Source organism: Bacillus rossius, chromosome 1 (assembly GCF_032445375.1).
Source record: "Bacillus rossius redtenbacheri isolate Brsri chromosome 1, Brsri_v3, whole genome shotgun sequence".
Lineage (NCBI taxonomy): Eukaryota > Metazoa > Arthropoda > Insecta > Phasmatodea > Bacillidae > Bacillus > Bacillus rossius.
In genome coordinates, this window is record NC_086330.1 from 378,823,177 (window position 1) to 378,843,971 (window position 20,795).

Sequence of the window (20,795 nt, forward strand, 5' to 3'; positions counted from 1 at the left end):
ATACGCGGTCACGTAACCGAAGTTATTCTTGGCCGTATGCTTCATCATGTCAGCTAGCCACTTGTTTTGTTCCGGCAAGATGCATTCTTTGTTTGCTTTTTTTACGTTTAACACACTACTAAATAGTAATACGCCTTGTTCTGTGGTAATATGTAGCTTAAGTCAAACGGAAAGTTAAATGCTGTATTTTAAGAGGGATTAATAGCCATTGTAAAAATTTTAAATTCGTAGATACAGTAAACTGTGAAAAATGAACAATCACACATCGGTGGAACGGCGGGGAACGAGCCCTAGACAAATAAACAGCTCTGAAGATGACAATTATGCAGCTTCATTAGAGTAAACATACGAAAAAATTTCTAGTGTAATACTTACAAATGTAAATATTTTCTAATTGTTTTCTTTTGACTTTTAGGGTAGGCCATTCAAACTTATTTTAAATAAGTAATGTGATAAATATAAATTAATTGTTATACATAAATGCAAAAACAATTTATCAACACAAAATGTATGTCTAATGAATTTTCACATTAATTTAAACCAAAAATAATTTTTACATTTGTTTGGCCTCCTGAAACTGCAGGTCGCCTTATATTCGGGGTCGCCTTATATTCGGGCCAATACGGTATTTGATAACAAATAAAAACAATACCACCAATATTTCCTTTTTAAAAATTTTGCCTGAAAAAAAAAACATAAAATCTTGTCTTTTAAGTATGCAGTGGATTACATTACATATTTTAATGATGAAAATATGCCAAGTAAAATCTACGTACTAAATATGCTATCAAGACTTCATTTTTATTTTGAGATGATGATGAAAGCTTTTAACAATGATATTCCTATCAGTATTAACACTGCACAATATTAAGTGTTCAATTACCACCCAACACTTGTGTTGATAATACATAATTAATAAGGACTAGAATATTTATAATACCTGAGCACCAGTCAGTGTTGCCATGTCTAATATTATGTTTGCCTTCAAATCTTTCTGTGCGTACGCCACTCCGTCCGCAAGAACAAGCCGTCCCTCTGCATCTGTGTTGTTGATTTCAACCGTTCTGGAATTAAAAGAAAAAAAGAAGTTACAAATGATTTCAGTTTCTCACAATAACAACTTTTGCTCACACAAGCAGCTAAATAATTTTTTTTCACATTCAAGGTTTTTCGATGGTTAGAAGTGGGGTCATATTTTGGCTTTAGCATAAGATTATTCACATAACATAAACAAATGAATCGGTGCCTAACGTCTGGCTGACATCAAGCCATTAGACCAGCGGTTCCCAAACGGTGGGTCGCGACTCGATCCTAAAACTATCAGAAACCATCGAATAAACCACCAGAAAAGATAAGAAACAAATCAAATTGTGTGCAAACAATATTGTTAAATAAATAACTGTTTTGCTACAAAGTGCTCATATTTGGTCAACCATTTTAAAATCAGAACACAAATTTTTTTATCATTTATTAATAATCAATCGGTATCTTAAAAATAAGGTGTGTGTGTGTGTGTGTGTGTGTGAAGCGGAAAGGGGAGGGGGGGGCGTGCACATCTGTGTATTTGTGTACATATGTAATATTTGATGGTAAATGATTTAAACATAAGGAAGTAATACAATACAAATAAAGCTGGACTCCCAATCATCCGTTTCATCCGTCCGTCCGTCCGTCAATCACGTGACCTGCAGCCAATCAGATGGCCCAAAAAATTCCATCCGTCCGTCCGTCAAAACCTTGCCAATCTTTAGCTTTTGACGGACCAACGGATGGTTCACCGCCTTGTAAGTCGATCGTCTTCAATACGACTTTCTGAAAACAGTGTTCGATTTTTTTAATTTGCAATATATAGAAGGCTGTGTCGTATCGACCGATTATTATTGTCATAATAACGGTAAAGATTGCTTATGAGAATGAGCTTTTCGGAAGAAATGCTGATAAATTACGTCCGGGAAAGGGAGCATTTGTATAATATTACAGGAAAGCTTCACTATAAAGAACATAAAGGGACCAAAAAATAGTTGAGTTTGTTATACTGAAGTTCTTTATACTGAAACATAAGCATTGTTATAAATATGTATACCGATAAACACATGAAACACCTTAAGTGTTTTAAGGTTCAGTATCTCAGTCATTAGTCTATGGCCGCTTGAAGAACCTGTTCACATACTCTCTGCTGATGCTTTGTCTATGGTCAGGAGACACATTGTAGGCAGAGCTGCCAACCTCAAATCACACCCATCAGTAATGACAATTATATGAAAAAAGTACGCGTAAATCATGCACAATAAATTTTTCCTGAGGAATTATGACACACACAAGAGAAAACAAAGGACAATAATATGAAAAAAAAAAATGAAAAATGTAGGCCTATGTATATGAATACAATGAAAATTAATGAATCGAAGAAAAAAACTATTTGAACAATACAATCATCTGAATATGTAAGAAATGTCATTAATTTTACAGGAAATTTTCAACCTTCAATTCAAAGTATTCAAAGTTATACTTTTGAACAACAATTGTCTTTTTATTTGCTTCTTTTATCCTGGTTGGATAAGAACTGTCTTATAAACAAACAACAGAAGACAAACAAAAGAACTTGTAAACAATAACTCTGCGTTCGTTACTTTCGTTTTTTCAGATGTAGCGAAAAAACTACGATATTGATTTATTGCTCGTCATGACTATAAAATGTTCTGCCTGTTTCTTTAATTCAATGTGCCCTCTACAGTCATCCCTTCCACCATGTGCAATCGAAAAGTCAAACGTGCATACATTACAAAACGCGTGGTGTTCCAAAACATTTGAAGACGACAAGCATGGCCATTATTTTGAATAGTTAGGTCTTAGGTCGAAAGTTTTGAAGAATTGCGTTCTTTTTTTTATCCCCCAGATACACGCTTCATTTCTACAACCGGCCGGTAGCCTACAACTCACGTAGTTTCGGTTTCCTACCACGTTCGTGCAACTTTGGATTTCTCTCAAAAATTGAAATTAAAAAAATCGAAGGGTTGGGTTAGGTTAGTCACAACATGCTTGTTTTCGTTGATTTAGCGGCTGAAGTGGCGTTAATACCGAAACGCAAAACTTCGGAAATCTTCGGAAATTCTTGCAGGGAACCGAAACTACGTGAGTTGTAGGCTTCCCACAACCGGCACTGAAGAACACAACACTATTGAAAAAAGGAAAAAAATTTCACGTCTGTAGACACGACAAAATCAATATGGTGAAAAAAATGAATTTCAAGAAATAAATTAAAACAACACAGGTTAGCCAAAGTACCGTACAAAAATTATCGTGATGTAAGTAGCCAACAAACGAAAAGTCCGAGAATATGTACTATTTGTATCGTACAACGGACGTAATACCATTCCATTACTATTTCAAAACACGAGAATTAATCTACTCATGTCGACAGTACATGCGCACACATACTAGTTCCGTTATTGTTTTTGTTTACGTACACGCTGTTACGTTTGAATAAGAAAATTAAAAATATAGTTTAAAAAACTAAAGAAACATGCTTTTAAAGATTATCAAACTAAAAAGTAAAATATAATTTTAAAATTAAATTTATGACAATAGTATATAAGCAATACTAGTATAAATGAGAAAAAAGCTTGAGGCGCTTTGTGCCATATTTTTTGAATATTAAGCGCCCCATGCTTTTTTCTCATTTATACTAGTATTGCTTATATACTATTGTCATAAATTTAATTTTAAAATTATTTTTTACTTTTTAGTTTGATAATCTTTAAAAGCATGTTTCTTTAGTTTTTTAAACTATATTTATTTTTAACTTTTTAGTTTGATATTCTTTAAAAGCATGTTTTTTTAGTTTTTTAAACTATATTTTAGGGATGGGTTGAGTACACATTTTTATCGATTCCGATACCAGTACCGATTCCTAAATTTCGATTCTCGATTCCGAGTCATTCCAGTTTTCGATTCCTGGTAATTCTGGTCACATAATTAAAACTACTTAAGAATTGAATGCATTACATAATGATAATAACATGTATAAAGGATAATTATAGACTTAGGATTAAATGTTGAGGTTTTTTTTTTTTTCAATTACCAGTGAAGAAGCATTTTCACATAAAGTTTGTTTGCTAGTAAGTACTAGGCTGTGCACAAAGAAGTTCAACATTTAGACAAGGTTCTTTAACAGGCGATAACGCCGATAACATAACATCTTTGTTCAAAATGGGTTCAAAGGTAGCACTACTTTTTTCTGTGGTACCTTTTGACTTAGTTGGTGACAGTGCTGTAAACAAAAGTTTGTTTTTCTTCAAAGACTATTTTTTCTGGTAGTAATGTGTGCCGGGATTTCAAATGCTTCATTAAATTGGTTGTAGATTTATAAGTACCGCTCCGTGAAATTTGCGCACTACCATTATTACAAATTGCATATTTGTCATTTTCACTATTGATGCGAAAATGTTCCCAAACTTTAGACATGTTAATACAATATCAGAACATTCGCATCGTAATTTGAAACGACAGTCGGCGAACATTTTTTTACTAACAAACTAGCAAAACACTTGAAAATAGTTTTAGCAAAACAATATTTGTGCCAAATAAATAGCATAAATGCGAAACAATTCACAGTAACCTCTAATAATTATTACGGTTTTCCTTTGCAAGAAATAAACACGAGCCTCTGTTGACGGTATGGCCAGAGAATTCTTTATTATCGATTGTTGCTTTCATTATACAATTTGTCCCGTACGCAACGAATCGATACGTTTCGACTTGACTTTATATTTTATGGCCACCAGAGATTTTGTGGAGGCCATCATCCTTGAATGGCTCACAACTAAACTGGTGACGACACGTGATGTGATCTCGTTTCATAACCGTCACTTTCTTCACAAAAAACAATGGACTTTTCTTAACTGCAAATAAAATTAATAACTCTTTTTACAATTTATTTACGTCTAATACATGAGTGAGGAATAATGTTCTTCGATCGTGGAGTTTTAATTAGAGGTTAAACATGCCCGGTAACATTGTTTTTATTTATTTTTATTCGTATAAAATTAATATTTAATAATAATGAGCATTATTAGGAATTTTATGCGCATACGGCAGGTAAGATATATTAAAATAAGTAAGTAAAGTTCAGACGAAAATATATTACTACTGTATTTTCTTAACTTAACCGATTCCTAACCTACCTTGCCCTTTTTTAGTACCCGATACTGAGTACCCAAATTTTTTAATAATCGGTGGTATCGAGGAATCGGAGAATCGAATCGACCCATCCCTACTATATTTATGTATAATTATCATAGGGAAATGAGTTACCTACACTACCTATTACCATCTGAGATAACTATTTGGAGTTGCAACGTCACAAAGAAATGGTAAAGTCTCTACGAATCATTTGCAGTTAGATGTATGGATATAATATTAGAATTTACCGGGAAAAAAAAAACATTTTTTTTTTCGGCGTGGCCGGGAGTAGAACCCACGATCGCTGAATCCGAAAGCTGACGTCACAGAAGTCGCGCGCCTTAGACCGCTCGGCTAACGAACGTAATGAAATGGGTGGGACATTTTACAGTGATGAGTCACTCACTCTTAGTCGAAAGAGTTACAGACGGACAGACAGAGTTACAGACGGACAGACAAACATACAGGTGAAGCTAATATAAAGCATGTAAAAATAAAGTACAAGTTTTTGGATGGTAATTTTTTTCAAAATTTGCCACAAGGTTGTTCGTTCAAGTGAATATTTTTGTTTCAGGAAGAAACGGACCGTCGTAAAATTCGTTAAGATGAAATAAAATTCAAGGTTATTATATACGTTTTTGGCGGGACCAAACAATGAGTTCGGTTAAGTGAAGTGTTCGTTTAACTGAAGTTCGTTGTACCGGTGCTTTCCTGTATATAGCAAAGACTATCGGGATAAGCAACTGAGGGAAAAAGCCTGGATAGAAATAGTAGCTTCTTTCTGTTTCCTTTGACGCAATAATAAAAGAAGCATAATTTTATTTATTGCTGGCATGACTAATGTTATTTTTAAGATGGCACCAGTTTAATCCATTTGTCAAAGCACGGTTCCCGCCTGTCAACTTATTATCACATTCATAAAAAGAAAAAGTTAATTATCCCAAGTAAATTTTTTTCACCAAAAGTTAACTACAATTGAGAAAGTATGTGGCGGAAAGTTGTAGCACTGATATTTTAGAATAGTGACGGACGGACGGATGGCGGATGGTTGAGAGTCGGTAATAATTGCCGAGAGAAATAACGGACTGAAATTGACGGACGGACGGACGGATGAAACGGATGATTGGGAGTCCAGCTTAAGGTTTTTTACTCCACCATGGACCGATTGACAGTGGAGGTATTCCTATAAGGAAAGGTGGGTCGCCGGCTGAAAAAGTTTGGGAACCACTGCATTAGACGACAGGCAGTGATGGGTGGAGGATGGAGTACTGACTGAATGAATGTGTGCTAGGAACAAGTACACCCTCGAGAAAAAACCCACTTCCTCAAGGCCACGTCCACCACTTTGGAACCAGTCACAATCAGGCCCGGCTACGACGACGACCATTCCTCGCCAAAACAAAAAACACTTGAAGACTTTCTCAGTGACTGTTGCAGGTAATGGAGTGTAAAATTCTGTTAATAGTTATAATACTTCTCGAAACTGTTAATGACGTAATTTAAATAAAAATGTTTGAAATTAATTTCACAATTTATTCTTTATCAAGACCATTCAGCCCGGCCCTCACGCGACTGACGAAACAAAGCTCATCACACAGCTTACACAGGAGCTCACTTAGGTGGGGGACTTCCCTGAAAAGCTGCCTTGCTATTGGCTACTACACTTACTCTTAACATCACTGTTTTAGTGATTCCCCGCACAGCAGGCCTTCCCCCAGTTCTTCTGTTACACGTCTGTCTTTCTCTCACACCTGTCTCTTTATAATTTCATACACAATTCTGGGATCCCCCCAGTCCCAGCTAACACCTGGCTCTCTCTAGCAAGGGATGCGATAAATTATCGTCTATCATCTCGGCACCGCTGCCTCGCCACACGGTCTTTCTATTACCAGACCCATTGTCCCACAATCCAAACACATCACTACCACACCATGAACGACGTATGTAATCAAATTTACATTTCAAAAGTGACAATTTAAAGAAGAGAAAATGTTAAAATCCACACTTATATAAATAATAACCCAACCAACCAAGTGAAAAAACCAGTAAAATATAGTTAAAAGGCTTTTCTCAATGAAATAATTAAATATTAAAATTGAATACTAGAATATTACTAATGATAGAATATAAATTGGAAACTAGGTCACGGTGAACTTGAACTCACATAACCAGCTGACTACTGAATGACAAAATATAATAATACTTCCTCTAACAAATATGCGTAAAAGCTGGGAGGGCAGGGTCTTGCAACGTAACAACATTACCCTCTGGCGAAAAAATTGGATCTGACCCAGCCAGGAATTGAACCTGAATCACTTTGATGGAGGAGAGTGGCTTCACAAGAAAACACACTATATAAAGACTGCTCAAGATATCCCAGTTGTGTCTGTTTACGAAAAGCATTCAAGTGTATTCAAGAATACACTGGGAGCAGATGAGCTTCTGGATATTCTTTTTATACTCTTTTTTTTTTAGTAGTGAAAATAGCTGAAATGCATGTTTTCAAAGGAAGTTTTAAGAATGAACACTCAGTACAAATTTTTGAAAACACCCAAAGAAACTTCCATTACTCCTTTATATTTGTTTCTCTGCCATATATAATGTTAAGATTACCACTCAAACCTCACAACTGCCCTTTGCACGACAAGAAGACACTGTACCAGTCCACAATCTCCCATTTGGAGGCAATGAATGGTTGCTATTTCTCTCCATCAAAAAAAAAAATTTAAATATAAAACAATTTTTATCTTAATTTAAATTTAATATGTTTAAGGTTAATGATGCCACCATATTTTATTTTTATAAACAGGTTCATGACTATTTTTATTGTTGTTATATGATTACGAAACCCGTTCTTGTTTATCCGTTGGTTGCCTGCTGTGTCGTCTTGTGTATGTGTTGTTATAGTATTGTCCTCAATGTTAATTCATTTTGTTTCATGTTGTTTGTTTTGTCTATGTAATTTTTTTATGTTTATCGTGCTTACCACCAATGGCCTCATGCCGTCGGTAGGCATGTAACAAAATAATAAATAATAGAAGCACCACAGAGCGTCGCTCTTATCAACCCCCTAACACAACTCACTTGCCCGAGTACAGGGTGTGTATGTCGTCGGGGCGGGTGGCGTTGGGGCCGACTGCGTTCTCCGCCAGGCAGAACACGGCGTGCAGGTTCTCGGTGAAGCCGGCCTTCACGGCGAGGTAGAAGGCCCCCAGCACGCCCGCCGCGCCCCCGCAGTCCCGCTTCATGCCCGGCATCGTCGTCTGGAACAGCAGCGCGCGCGGGATCGCACGGACACCAACACTCACGGCTTCACACGGTCCGGCACACTTCACGATCGATTCGGCCGCTCCCGTTCCGATATCTCTGGGTTTATTTCGGCAGTTGTCTCTGGCTGCCAGGTGACTACTGCTTTTAGTTCGTTCAGTATCATTTGTAAAGATTTGTCCTTAGATATAATCTTTTGACGTGACGTCTAATAAATCGATGAACGCCGGCTGCACGCACAAAAAAGTTTCCAGTTACGCTAATTGTCCCGTTACACTGTGTCCCGTTACGCTCATTGTACACTTGCGCCGCATCTTATCTCTCTTCCACTCGACTGTTTATAAAGCGAAGTGAAAAGTTAATGTGGTTTTCATTGCTTATTACAACAACAATTTCGGTAAATAAAGGTTAATTATTATTCTGGCATTTTAAAAATCTGATTACTGGAATAATTTCAAGTATTTATTTTTTTATTATTAAAATAAAAATGATTCAATTTTATTAATAAAGTATGCAATCATTTCATCAATGTTTTGTTATGACGTTGACATGTTAAACTATCGTCCGTAAATCCACTTTACAGACAACCAATTTTTTTTTTTTAAATATTCTTTAGGTGTGCCACACTTTTGAACCGAGTACCATAATTCTGCACGAGATCGTGTGTGCGGTTGTGCCACCCATTGTCGTGCTCACGTGCGTCGTCCCTGACTGACACACTGCCAGGGAGTTGATCGTGACACCTGGTGGAAGCAACACTGTGGGGAGCGGGGCGCTCGACGTTTATGCGGCTCTGCACCTGAGGTCCTTGGACGGTGACAGCAAGACTCGGAGACCGCGGTTACGCCCCGGCTGCAGGCAGTGAGATCTCTCCGAGACGGGGACTAGTTTTCGCCACGCACGAGTGCCTGTGACTGTTGAGTCTCGGAGACGTTTTGATCGAAAACAATTCTGCCCTTGAAAGACTCGTCTGCAGTAAGCAGTAGCATACGAGATGCAAGTTTCTTAAACTTCACGCACAGGCAACATTTTAGTAACCTGCCGTAAGCTGGGCAGTGCTGTACAAACTTTTACATTTTGTTTGAGAGACTCGTTAAACTTTAAACTAACACTCCAACTACATCACAAGCAACTTTTACGAGACACTTGGCAGCTGTATTTGCGCAATTGGTGCGCACAAGGTAAGCGCGCCTTTGCTAGCCAGAGGCAGGAGAACCAGCGACAAGTGTCTGACATTTAACTGTGCGCACTGCCCACCCGAGGTAACTCGGCCTCTGGAACACATGCTCCTCCGGAGTGTGTCCGTAATGGGTGGGGGGCCCCGACAGGCTCTCTACACTAGCTCGATGCCGGATTGTGTTTCTCATTCATAAGTATTTTCTGCGTGCACACTAGAAACCCTCCTAAATTTACTGAGCAATCCTCATAAACTGTTCCAACCGAATCTACGAGTGGGGAGTCCTCGCCTTAGAGAGAAACTAATTTTTTTTCTGTTCTATAAACTTTCACGAGTTATTAATTTGTGGATCAGAATTTCAGTTAAAGTTTGGTGGCACACCTAGGTTAATACAGAAACACTCAATAGAAATACTTTAAGTAAATAGTATTTAAACACTATTTTCTTTTGTTTATAAACTTGTACACTTGTGTGCAGAATTTTTTTTAAGCACGCAACAATTACGCGAATTAAAATCCTGGAATACAGGAAGAAGTCAGTTACAGTATAACCCCGACCTAACGAACACCGTTATAACGACAAACTCTTTATTACGAACACGCAATATGGTCCCGCCAAAACTGTATTATTTTTTACGTATATTAACCTCTAATTAACGAGCATTTTTTCTTCGCCACATGACGTAACTCCGTTATTACGAATTACTTTTACCATAGGACGAGAACTAAAATAACTTTAAACACGATATAGTGTTTGCAAGCTACATATTTCCTTGTATTATGCTTTCGCGTAATATGTATACATTCGACTTCACAACGTAAATATTGGCTTAGCTTCATAGATAACCATAGTACAGGCTACATACCACATCTATTGAAAAAAGTAAACATCTATGAAAACCTATTCCATAGCTGCGACAATACATTTTAGAAAAACCTCGACAGTAACTATCGATTATAGCCACAGTTGCAGTCTCATCTCTGTTTTGCCAGGTGACGATTACTGCATTTAAGTATGACATCTCTGACTGTTATGAGTTTTTTTTACCGCCCGCTAGTTACATTCGTGTGATGTTTGTGTGCGCGATACACTGCAACGAAATTAACGAAGTGAAATATTAATTTGTTTTGATCGATGGAGGGTAAAAGAAAACGCAATGCAATTTCGCTAGCCACAAAAATGGAAATTCTGCATGCTGTGGATAGTGGTGAAAAAAAATCTGACGTCGCTAAGAAGTATGGAATACCATCATCAACTCTCTCGACTATACTTTCGAACAGAAGTAAAATAGACAGTGCAGTTCTTCTTGGGACAGATAAAAAGAAATATCGACCATGCCAAGATGAAGCGTTAGATACGAAAATGTTCGATTTTTTGATGGAGTCACGATCAGCAAACATACCTATTTCAGGGCCGATTCTGCAGGAGAAGGTACGGTATGAAGCACTGAGAATGGGGATAGAAGGCTTTCAGGCATCTAATGGATGGTTGCACCGATTTAAAAGTCGATGGAGCCTGACAACTTTAAAGGTTTCTGGCGAAGAAGGCTCTGTTGACCCTGCAGTAGAAGAAGCATGGACTTCAAAACTCAATGGAATTACAGCCGGTTATGCACCAAACAACATCTTTAATGCAGATGAGGCTGGTGTGTTCTTTAACCTCCTTCCAGATAAAACCTTGGCACTGAAAGGGGAAACATGTCACGGGGGAAAGAAAAGCAAGGACAGGTTTACAGTTCTTTTGTGTTCAAATTCAGATGGAACAGAAAAGTTGGCACCACTTGTCATTGGTAAATTTGCAAGACCCCGCTGCTTTAAAAATGTGAAGAACCTGCCATGTCCTTACAAATTCAACAAGAAATCATGGATGACCTCATCTATATTTTGTGAGTGGCTTGGAAGCGTAGATGCACGAATGGGTTGTAAGAACAGGAAAATATTAATGTTTCTTGACAACTGCTCTGCACACAGAGTGGAAGGAATACAACTGAGAAATGTAAAAGTGGTTTACTTCCCACCAAACACCACTAGCAAGCTCCAGCCAATGAATCAAGGTGTGATATCGCAGGTAAAGAGGATTTTCCGTCGCCAACTTGTGCAGTACCTCATCAGAAAAATGGAATGTCAAGATACAGAAAACATGAAGTGGAACATACTACAGGCAATGCAACGCATATGTATGGCATGGAGCAGCATTGAAGCAACTAGGCTTCTGCGAGCAGAAGATTTTCACTTCGAGTCGAGCTCGAGCGAGTTTGCTAAAATACTCGTGAGTATCGAGTCGAGTTCGAGTTTTTTTTTTTCAGTTTATTGCACATAAATTTACTGTGATGGAGTAATAAAATGTGAGAACTTTTGAGAAAAATATGGAAATAAAAAAAGAAACCATTATCATTGTTAGCCTACTAAATAGATAGACCTACATTAGAGGTCTGCGAGCCTAAGAATTTTACTTTGAGCCAAGCTCGAGCGAGCCTACTTGAAAGTTCTCGAAGCTTGAGCTTTTGTGATACAGTTACACTTTTGGGAAATTATTTTTACCTTAAACTTAGTAGGTATAATGTTTGAATAAAGTATTAAAATGAAGTGGGCTTATTAATTTTGGGTAACTATTTACAGAGTGCTTTTATAATTTGCACTGCTAGGGAAAAAAAACATGTTTTCCATTGAATCTAACCTGTTTCCATTGGTTCATTAGTAACTGATATCATCCAACTAACATAACCACAGTTTACAAGTACGTATATGTTTGTGTAAATGTAACATAACTTTGGAATAATTTCATCCTTGTCAATTTTTCTGGAGTCCTTACTGAGCTTCAACTAACTGAACACCAAAAATCATGTTGTTTGAAAAGTACATTCACATTGTTTCAACATTTCCACTTTTCGGCACAAAAATTCTGAGAGAGATTGTCATAGAGTATTAAATTCTGTTCTTCAATCTATCATGCAGAAAAATAATTTGTTCTGCACGTTCAGGAGTTAAATTAGCTCTACGATTGGAGATGGTGTTTACAGCAGATGAGAAGCATCTCTCGCTGGCAACCTGTGTGGCTGGAATGCTTTAGTAAAATTGTTGGTAAATATGTAGAGTCGCGGTATATGCGGAAAAAAAATGCTAAAATTCCGAAAATACTTTTATTCTATGCTCTTTCACTTCCTCTTTTCAAATCACCCGTCGGAGATAAGAAATTCCAAATACTTTAGATTATCGAATTTTTTAATTTTCATCACAATACCTGGGTATTCATGCGGCGATCACCATTGTTTCTGGTTTACGAGTATCTATTATGTTTCTTATTGGACAATTTTGTCACGTGACAGTTCCGTGATTGGCCAGTATTCAAATGAACCAATACGTGATTATTTATTTATTTATTAATCCGTCGGAGGTATCGCGACGTAGGTGAACGACTACATCATTTCCTTCTAATGGCAAAGGAAATGTACCCGCCTCCAACTTAGGTGGGTTTTTAACGTTTCTAATTTTAAAGTCTTATTTTTTATTTGGATATTGTCCGGGTTTGTTAGGTCAGGTCAGTTACATTATAAATACTTTAAAACTAAAGAACCATTGAAATTAATTCACATTATTTTTTAAGTCCGCTTAGTTTGAAAGTATTAATAATGTAACTGACCTGACCTAATCGACCATTTTATTTATTACGCATTCACGAACACACGGCAAAATAACAAAAATGGCGTCGGTCTAATGGTTGTACAGGTGTTGTATTGCAAAATTAAAAAATTCTATATCTCCTAAAGTATTTGGAATTTCTTATCTCCGCCGGTTGATTTGAAAAGAGGAAGTGAAAGAGCATAGAATAAAAGTATTTTCGGATTTTTAGCATTTTTTTTCGCATATACCGTTACTCTAAATATATACCAAATTGTTTAACCTCAAAATTAGTGTCAAATATCTGTAACTTGTCATTAAGTTTAATCAATTTAAAGTAATAAAAATAGAAGCATTTTACTTAATTCAATTTACACTTGCAAAAAAAACTTACGCACAATAAACCTACATGGAAATTAAAGTCTTTTTCAATGTCCTGTAGTCTGAAATATGTTTACTCATGTCATTAAATGTAGAGCTGTACTGAAGAAGCCGATTTTGCCAATATTTAGTTGAATCGGCATTTCTGCCAACTTCCAATACTCTTGTTAATTTTCGGCCGATATTACTGAAAAACGAAAGAGACTGCCATAACCTAAAAATCCACGAGTACCCTTTTCACTTTTCGTAGTAGTACTGCATTCTTTCAGATCGCATTATTTCTTAGCAACATGTGCCAACCGTACATATCAAGATTTAACATCCTTTTTTTTTAATATGTCCTAAATAAATACATTACCATCACGGTAAATACACATCTCGGTTATTACGGCAACTATAGTGCAAATGTGGTAACTATCATGCTTCTGCAGTAGTTATGGTATCCACAAAGAATCTTTAGTTCTTTTTATGGTAATTATCTTAAGATAACTATTGGAATTGTACTGTAGTTATGGTACATCATCCATATTTCTTCGTAAGTTGTTGTTCATTTGTCTTTTCTTCATATTTATATTTACGTGCGCCATTACTGGCAGGAACTTTCATAAAAATTTTAAACGGGACTTTATATCACACATTTTATGGCGTAAATGATGAGACCCCGGACAATTTAAACGCTTTTTACAGTAAAATGCGGGAAATGTTTCCGCATAAAGCGGGAAATACTTCCGCATAAAGCAGTAAAGTGATACATTAAAACTATGTGGAAAATTATAGAAGTAAAAAAAATTCATCACGGAAATTCGTAAATCCCGGGTACGTAAAAATGATGTGTTCATGTATACGGTCGATCATGTTACATTATAAAGTAAAGGATAATAGTGTTGTAAGACTTCCCTTATAATGAGAGTCTTTTTTTTTCTATAGGTAGAGTGCAAGAAAAGCTCGCTCGAATTTCGAGTTGTTGAAAAGCCACGAGCTCGAGTTCGAGTATTACTAAAAAACTCGACTCGAAACTCGAATTTCGAGTACTCGCAGGTGTCTAGAAGCAACTTCCATTGCCAAATGCTTCCAGAGAGCAGGCTTTCAAGTTAGCCCTAACGAAATAGATGATGAAACACTTGAACATGTTGATGAGGATGAGTGGAAGCATGTTACCAACAATGCAGCAGGTGCTACATTTGAAGATTTTGTTGAGGTTGACAGTGCAGTCATCACAAGCTCATCTTCTACAGATGAAACTCAACCAACATGCAAGGATAATGAACAAGATGAAGAAGGTGAAGAGATTGAAGCTGAAGTGACCAGACCATCAAGAAAAGATGTGTATTCTGCTCTTGACGTACTCGAAAGATTCCTTTTGACGTCAGATTGTTCGAACAATCAGTCAAGCTTGAAATCACTACGCCAGGTAGAGTGTGCAGTTGTACAAGAAATGAAAATCAGCAGCTGTAAGCAAACTTCAATTCGGGACTACTTTTCAGAAAAGTAGATGTATATTTTCTGCATTGTACAGTAACCTGTACAGAATTACATATTAATGGGTCAGTGCCGATTGTCCTTATTAATCAAATCAATTAATTTTCTGTTTTTATTGTGAAATGTTGATATTATTTGCTAGGGCCTAATTGTAAGTTATTCTCTTGCAATTGTGCCATGTTATTATTTTTTATGATTGATGTGTACAGTATGTAGGCTATTGTGTTTGTCTTGGATCGTTTACTGTATTTTAAAATTCCTATTATCGATACCTTATTAAATTTGTCAAAAAACAAACTTTTTCGAGATTTTGGATAAAAAAAAAATGACCCCTTTATAAAGAACTCCTTTATAACAAACATGCCAAAATTTAATCCCTTCAATTTTGTTATAAAGAGGTTTTACTGTATTATTATTTCTTACTGAATGGGCTGGACCATGTCCTCTGTGATTTTTGACTGCCCCCCTTTTGCAATTTAGTTTTGTGATAATGAAATTTTATGCTTTTCATTTTTTTAAGTGTTAGTTTTAATTCTTTTGTGTAGTTTAGGAAGGGGGAGGGGGGGCTACAAACATTCTAGAAATAGCAGATAAAAAGCAGCATGTATCTGTCAACAGAGTTGCTACAGAACACAAAATGCAATAATATGCTTATAATCAGGATAATCTATAAAAATTGCCCTAGATAAAGCATAATAACATGAAAGTTCAATGTAACACAACATGATGGGTGATGTAGAACCTAAAGATATTTTTTTCAGAGTTGGGAAAAAACCAAACTTTTTTTTGTTTAAACCAGGTATTTTTTTTAAAGGTTTAAATCAACTTATTTTATCACGTTAGCAATTTCGGTTCTCAGCATGTTCAAATGAAAACCGTACAACATCCCAGTTCCTGCCACTCATGCTGAACAAGATAAGTTATGACTAGAGACCCGGAAAATTCGCGGGTTCATTTCGCGTTATGCTAAAATTCAAATAATTATACCTTAGAGCTGCTTCTGTCATTGGTTCAGTGTTAATCTGGAGGACTGAGGGCCAATTAGAGGACCCTCACTCATAGAAGTGTCGAATCACAGGCCACCCAGTCGAGACGACTCGCAAGTCAGCAGCCAATGAACAGTCGGCATTTGCCCGAGTGTGTAGAGGATATTGGAGTCTATCCTGGAGGTCACTGAACCCGCGAATTTTCGGGGTCTCTAGTTACGACATCAGAGAACTGCACATCCGACCGGGACTGCACAACTGCGACGCGGACCTTCCCCTTGATGCTGAGGCCGCCCGTGTCGTACACGATGCCCTTGCCGACCCAGGCCACGGTCTCGGTGGCGCCCTCGGGCCGGTGCGACAGCACCACCAGGGCGGGCGGCTCCACCGCGGCCTTGCCGACGCCGTAGATGCCCCCGAGGCCCTTCTGCCGGAGCTCCTCCCCGCGGACCACCAGCGCCTGCACGTCCAGCTCCTTCTTCACCTGCAGCACCTCCTGCGACACACTCCGCTCGTTGGCGACCGCTGGCGTCTCCCGAGATAACACTCACTGTGCCGCTGAGGCAGCACCAGTGGTTTACCAACAGTTAACATAACGAGGCGTGTCGGCTGAAACACTTCACTCGTCAGCACACAAGACAACCTGACCTTACATCAATATCTGCATGCTATGAATTTAATTTAGAGGATTGTGACTGCTGACGTTTTCTGAAAAAATTACAAATTTTACTGTACCGTTAAGTTAAATGTAGTGACAATTGAAACACGAGTGATTTACAGACAGTGAAATCAAGAACCTAAATAACTGGCGAAACAAAGTCCTTGGCAAATGAAATTCTAAATGTATTTTTAAATAGTAATACCATAATAATTTAGATTTCAAAAGTATTGATTTTTTTTTCCTCCTGTGATTTCTTAAAATCACAAAAGACAAAACCTACCTTGAAATAATGATTTTTGTATCTAGGTAAACTCTAAATCAATAGATGAAAATAATGATTAAATTTCAGAAGCTTGAAAATAAGTAAATATAAAAAGAACAAACAATCAGTGTTAATAGTAACATCACTACAAATATTATTTTTACTGTATCACTGTAACAAAATAGGTGCTGTAGTTTCCCGCATACAAGACAAATTCATGTTTCTAAAATCAGGAAAATTGGGAAATAAACATGCAACTTCTCACATAAGACGTGAGACCACTCGGTCATGGGTTTGGTTATCCACATGCAATCTAACTTACCAGCAGTTTTATAAATTAAAGGTTAATACAGATAAGTTCCAACTACTATGTATTAACATTCTGCACCATAAAAAAAATTAGCGAATCCATATCTTTAAGTACAGCATGACAAAACATGCAGGGGTCATAAACGTAGATTCAATGTTGGAAAACTGGGGCACAGAAAAGTAAATTCTTTCTATACCTAAAAAAAAATCACTCTTCCAAACACTTCTTCAAACAACAGCATAAAGACACCATCAGACAAGATGGCCTGACATATTATAAGATGAGTAGTAGCTTTATAATCTTAAAACATACACAATAGTCTTGTAATATCATTTGTGATAAAATTTCCATTAACAAAATTACAAATTTCCATTACTAATTTTTTTTTAAAAAATAACTTGACTATTTTGCAAAATTTCTGAAATAAACAAAGATAAACCAGCCTTCACCATCCCCATAGCTGGCCTGGTTCGAACAGTACCTCGCACATGCCATTTTGTAGTATGCAACGACTATGCTACTATGCAATAAAAAGATATAGGAAAAAAATAATTTTACAGTCTGAGTGATTGCAGACTGGAGCAGGACATTTCCCCCTCTAATTAATATCACTGAGGAATTCCCATGACTTCCCAGCATTTCAAGTAAATAAATAATGTTCGCAGGCATCCACGGCCATTGCCTGAAGCTCTGCTTCTGGGCCTGATTGGCCCACGGCTGCAGCCAATCAGGAAGCAGCTTCCCCTCAGGCGAGAGTACGCAGAGGCAGGAAGACTGGTGAGAACCCCAGTAGGTAAACTGTTCTCTGACGACGGCGACTGCAATGTCGACCGAAACGTCGGTGAAATCATTCGCGTAGGACGCGGCTACAACCCAGAAGCCCAGCTAATTCATTTTCAAGTAAATTCCAAGATCAATTTCAACTTCCCTAGCTTTGCCCTGACTTCCCAGGACGTAAAAAACCCTGGGTTTGTTCTGCAGTGGAACGCCAATCAGTCGATAAAGTGCTTTTAAAGTAACGGATGTAATCTCCTGTAAGATGTGTGATTTATAAGCACAAAGGAGCTTAAACACAGGGTCTTTTACAGGCAAGTTGTTCTGCAGTGGAACCCCACCAGTGTGCTTTTAAAGTAACAGATGTGATCTCCTGCATGATGTATGATTTATAAGCACAAAGGAGCCGACCTCACCAGTCGACAAAGTGCCTTCAAAGTAACGGATGTGATCTCCGAGACGTGGCCGTACGCACCTCCACGAAGTTGCCGACGTTCATCTCGCTGCAGGGGGCGTCGACGAGGCGGGCGGCCAGCCGGACGGCGGCGGCAGCGTCCTGGAACAGCCGCACCTCCTCGTCGCCCAGGGGCTCCGCCCCCTCCGCGCCGCCGTTGGCCACTTCGCGGCCCTCGGGCGGCTCGGCGCCGGGAACCAGCACGAACTCCACCCGCACCCTCGCGGGCTCCGCACTGGCGGTCGTCTTGCGCGTGAAGAGCGGGTAGGCCCGGGCCACGGCGCACGCCGAGGCGTACGCGTCCTGCCGCTCGCACACCAGCTGCCAGCGCCACACAAACCACTCGCTACAGCACCACGCTTCCCAACAGCCCAGCTCTTTGTTCGGGCTCAACGTGATCGTTAGAGACAGCAACACATGGACTAATGATAGTGAGCGCCCACGACATAAACCACAGGCTACATGCAACACTACAACACCACATTACAACCCCGCGTCGCTTCCCAACAGCCCAGCTCTTCATTCGGGCTCAATGTGATCGTTAGAGACAGTCAACACATGGACTAATGATAGTGAGCGCACACGACACCAACCACACGCTACACTATTCAACAAAAAATTATATACTTATCAAGATTCAAATCATCTGAATAAATTGTAAATTACACCCAGCTAAATACTCCTGTAAAATTAAATTTGTAAGTGAATTGTAGACAGAGAGTAAAAAAAATTGACGAAACAAATAAATTTATTAATAAAAAAAAATCCTATTCTATACTGCAAATCCCTATTCTCTGGAAAACTACGCACACACGACAGCAACCTCCGGTTACCAACCACACGCTACATACGCCACTACAACACTATTACAATCCCGCCTAGCTTCCCAGCAGCCAATCTCTTTATTCGGGTTCAACGTGATCATTAGAGACAGCAACACAAAAAATATATATGGACTAATGATAATGAGAAAGGATTCGACCATGGCCTGTAGCTGTGATTCTCAAATTTTTTTTCAAGTTGGGGCACATTTAAAATCCTACAAATAATTGTAGGCCCACCATATAATTTTTTTTAGAAATATGTAGTAGCAAATAAGTTACATAATATAGGAGGAAAAAAAATAAAGATGTAACCTCTTTTATTTTGGCCCCAAATTTTTATATGTTTTAGTGGACGGAGTGACCACTTCAAGACAGGTACTTTTAAATTATATTGCAATAAATATATGCCAAGGCCTGAACAGTGCCAACGAGTCCCGAAGTGGAACAGATATAATATTCAGTTTTTTTTTAAATATAATTGTTTGGTTAAACAATATTATTGTTTTCAGTCATTAGGCTAAATTTAAATAAGGGTTATATGAAGTGGGACGCTTTCAAAATATGTGTAACGGTCATCGGCCGGAAACGGGCCTGTGACCTGCCTCTGGGGCGCGCTGGTACCCCAGATGAGGAGTGCTCACCCGTCGTCTTCAATTTTGTAATCACTGATCCACATCCATCTGTTCTCTTAATATAAATAAATTGCTTTTACGTAACTTCAGGGCTTACCTCGGGTAGTACATAGACTGTTTGACCAGTTATTATTATTATTATTTTTCATTCAATAATTTAAAATATGTCACGTGTTACGAACTCTAACTTGTCCAACACACGCTGTTTCCTGGACCAACCCTTAAAACTGATCCGTGCCGCCGACTTGTAATAGTGTAACATGATGTGCAGGGAGAACAGACGTACAATGGAAAAAAAACTCTGAAACAAGAATAGTTGTTTCTTTGACGGTGAGCGACTGCGTGGAAACTGAGGTATGTGGCCGTCTCCAAGAGCCTGCTTGGCATACCACCGGACTTAAAAAATCGTGCCCACACACTGAGAGTGGACATAGTTTTGTTTAAGTGCTTTATTATAAACTGGGGTTACGAGCCTCGCTACACACGGGCGACGTCACGCCCCTGAGACAAGAAAAGCTGCTGGGTCCACGACACACTAAATTTTGATCAAATTTATCAACCCCCAGTGCGACAGCAGTTTAAACAATGGTTTAATCCAAGTGGTTTTTATAAAAAATGAAATTTTTTTTTAAATAATGTATTTTTAATAATATATATATTGTTTTTTTTAATAATAGATCTCATTCCACTCTAATAGCAACATGTTGCTTCTGATTTGCAGAAACAAAAAATTATATACTAATCAAGATGTTATTTAAATTATCTAAATAAGCTTTAAATTATTACCAGC

The 20,795-nt window shown here is 38.0% G+C and overlaps 1 protein-coding gene across 1 annotated transcript in view; it reads right to left on the reverse strand.

The window, feature by feature from the left end:
• The window catches only part of LOC134528572 (probable aminopeptidase NPEPL1), a 37,684-nt gene that overhangs the window by 8,188 nt on the left and 8,701 nt on the right, over positions 1-20,795 (reverse strand). Inside the window, exons 3-6 of the mRNA XM_063362314.1 lie at positions 18,571-18,870; positions 16,360-16,584; positions 8,266-8,444; positions 941-1,064 (exon numbers count right to left, since the gene is read on the reverse strand). Coding sequence (XP_063218384.1) covers positions 941-1,064; positions 8,266-8,444; positions 16,360-16,584; positions 18,571-18,870 — 828 coding nt within the window. The remainder of the gene's footprint in view (positions 1-940; positions 1,065-8,265; positions 8,445-16,359; positions 16,585-18,570; positions 18,871-20,795) is intronic.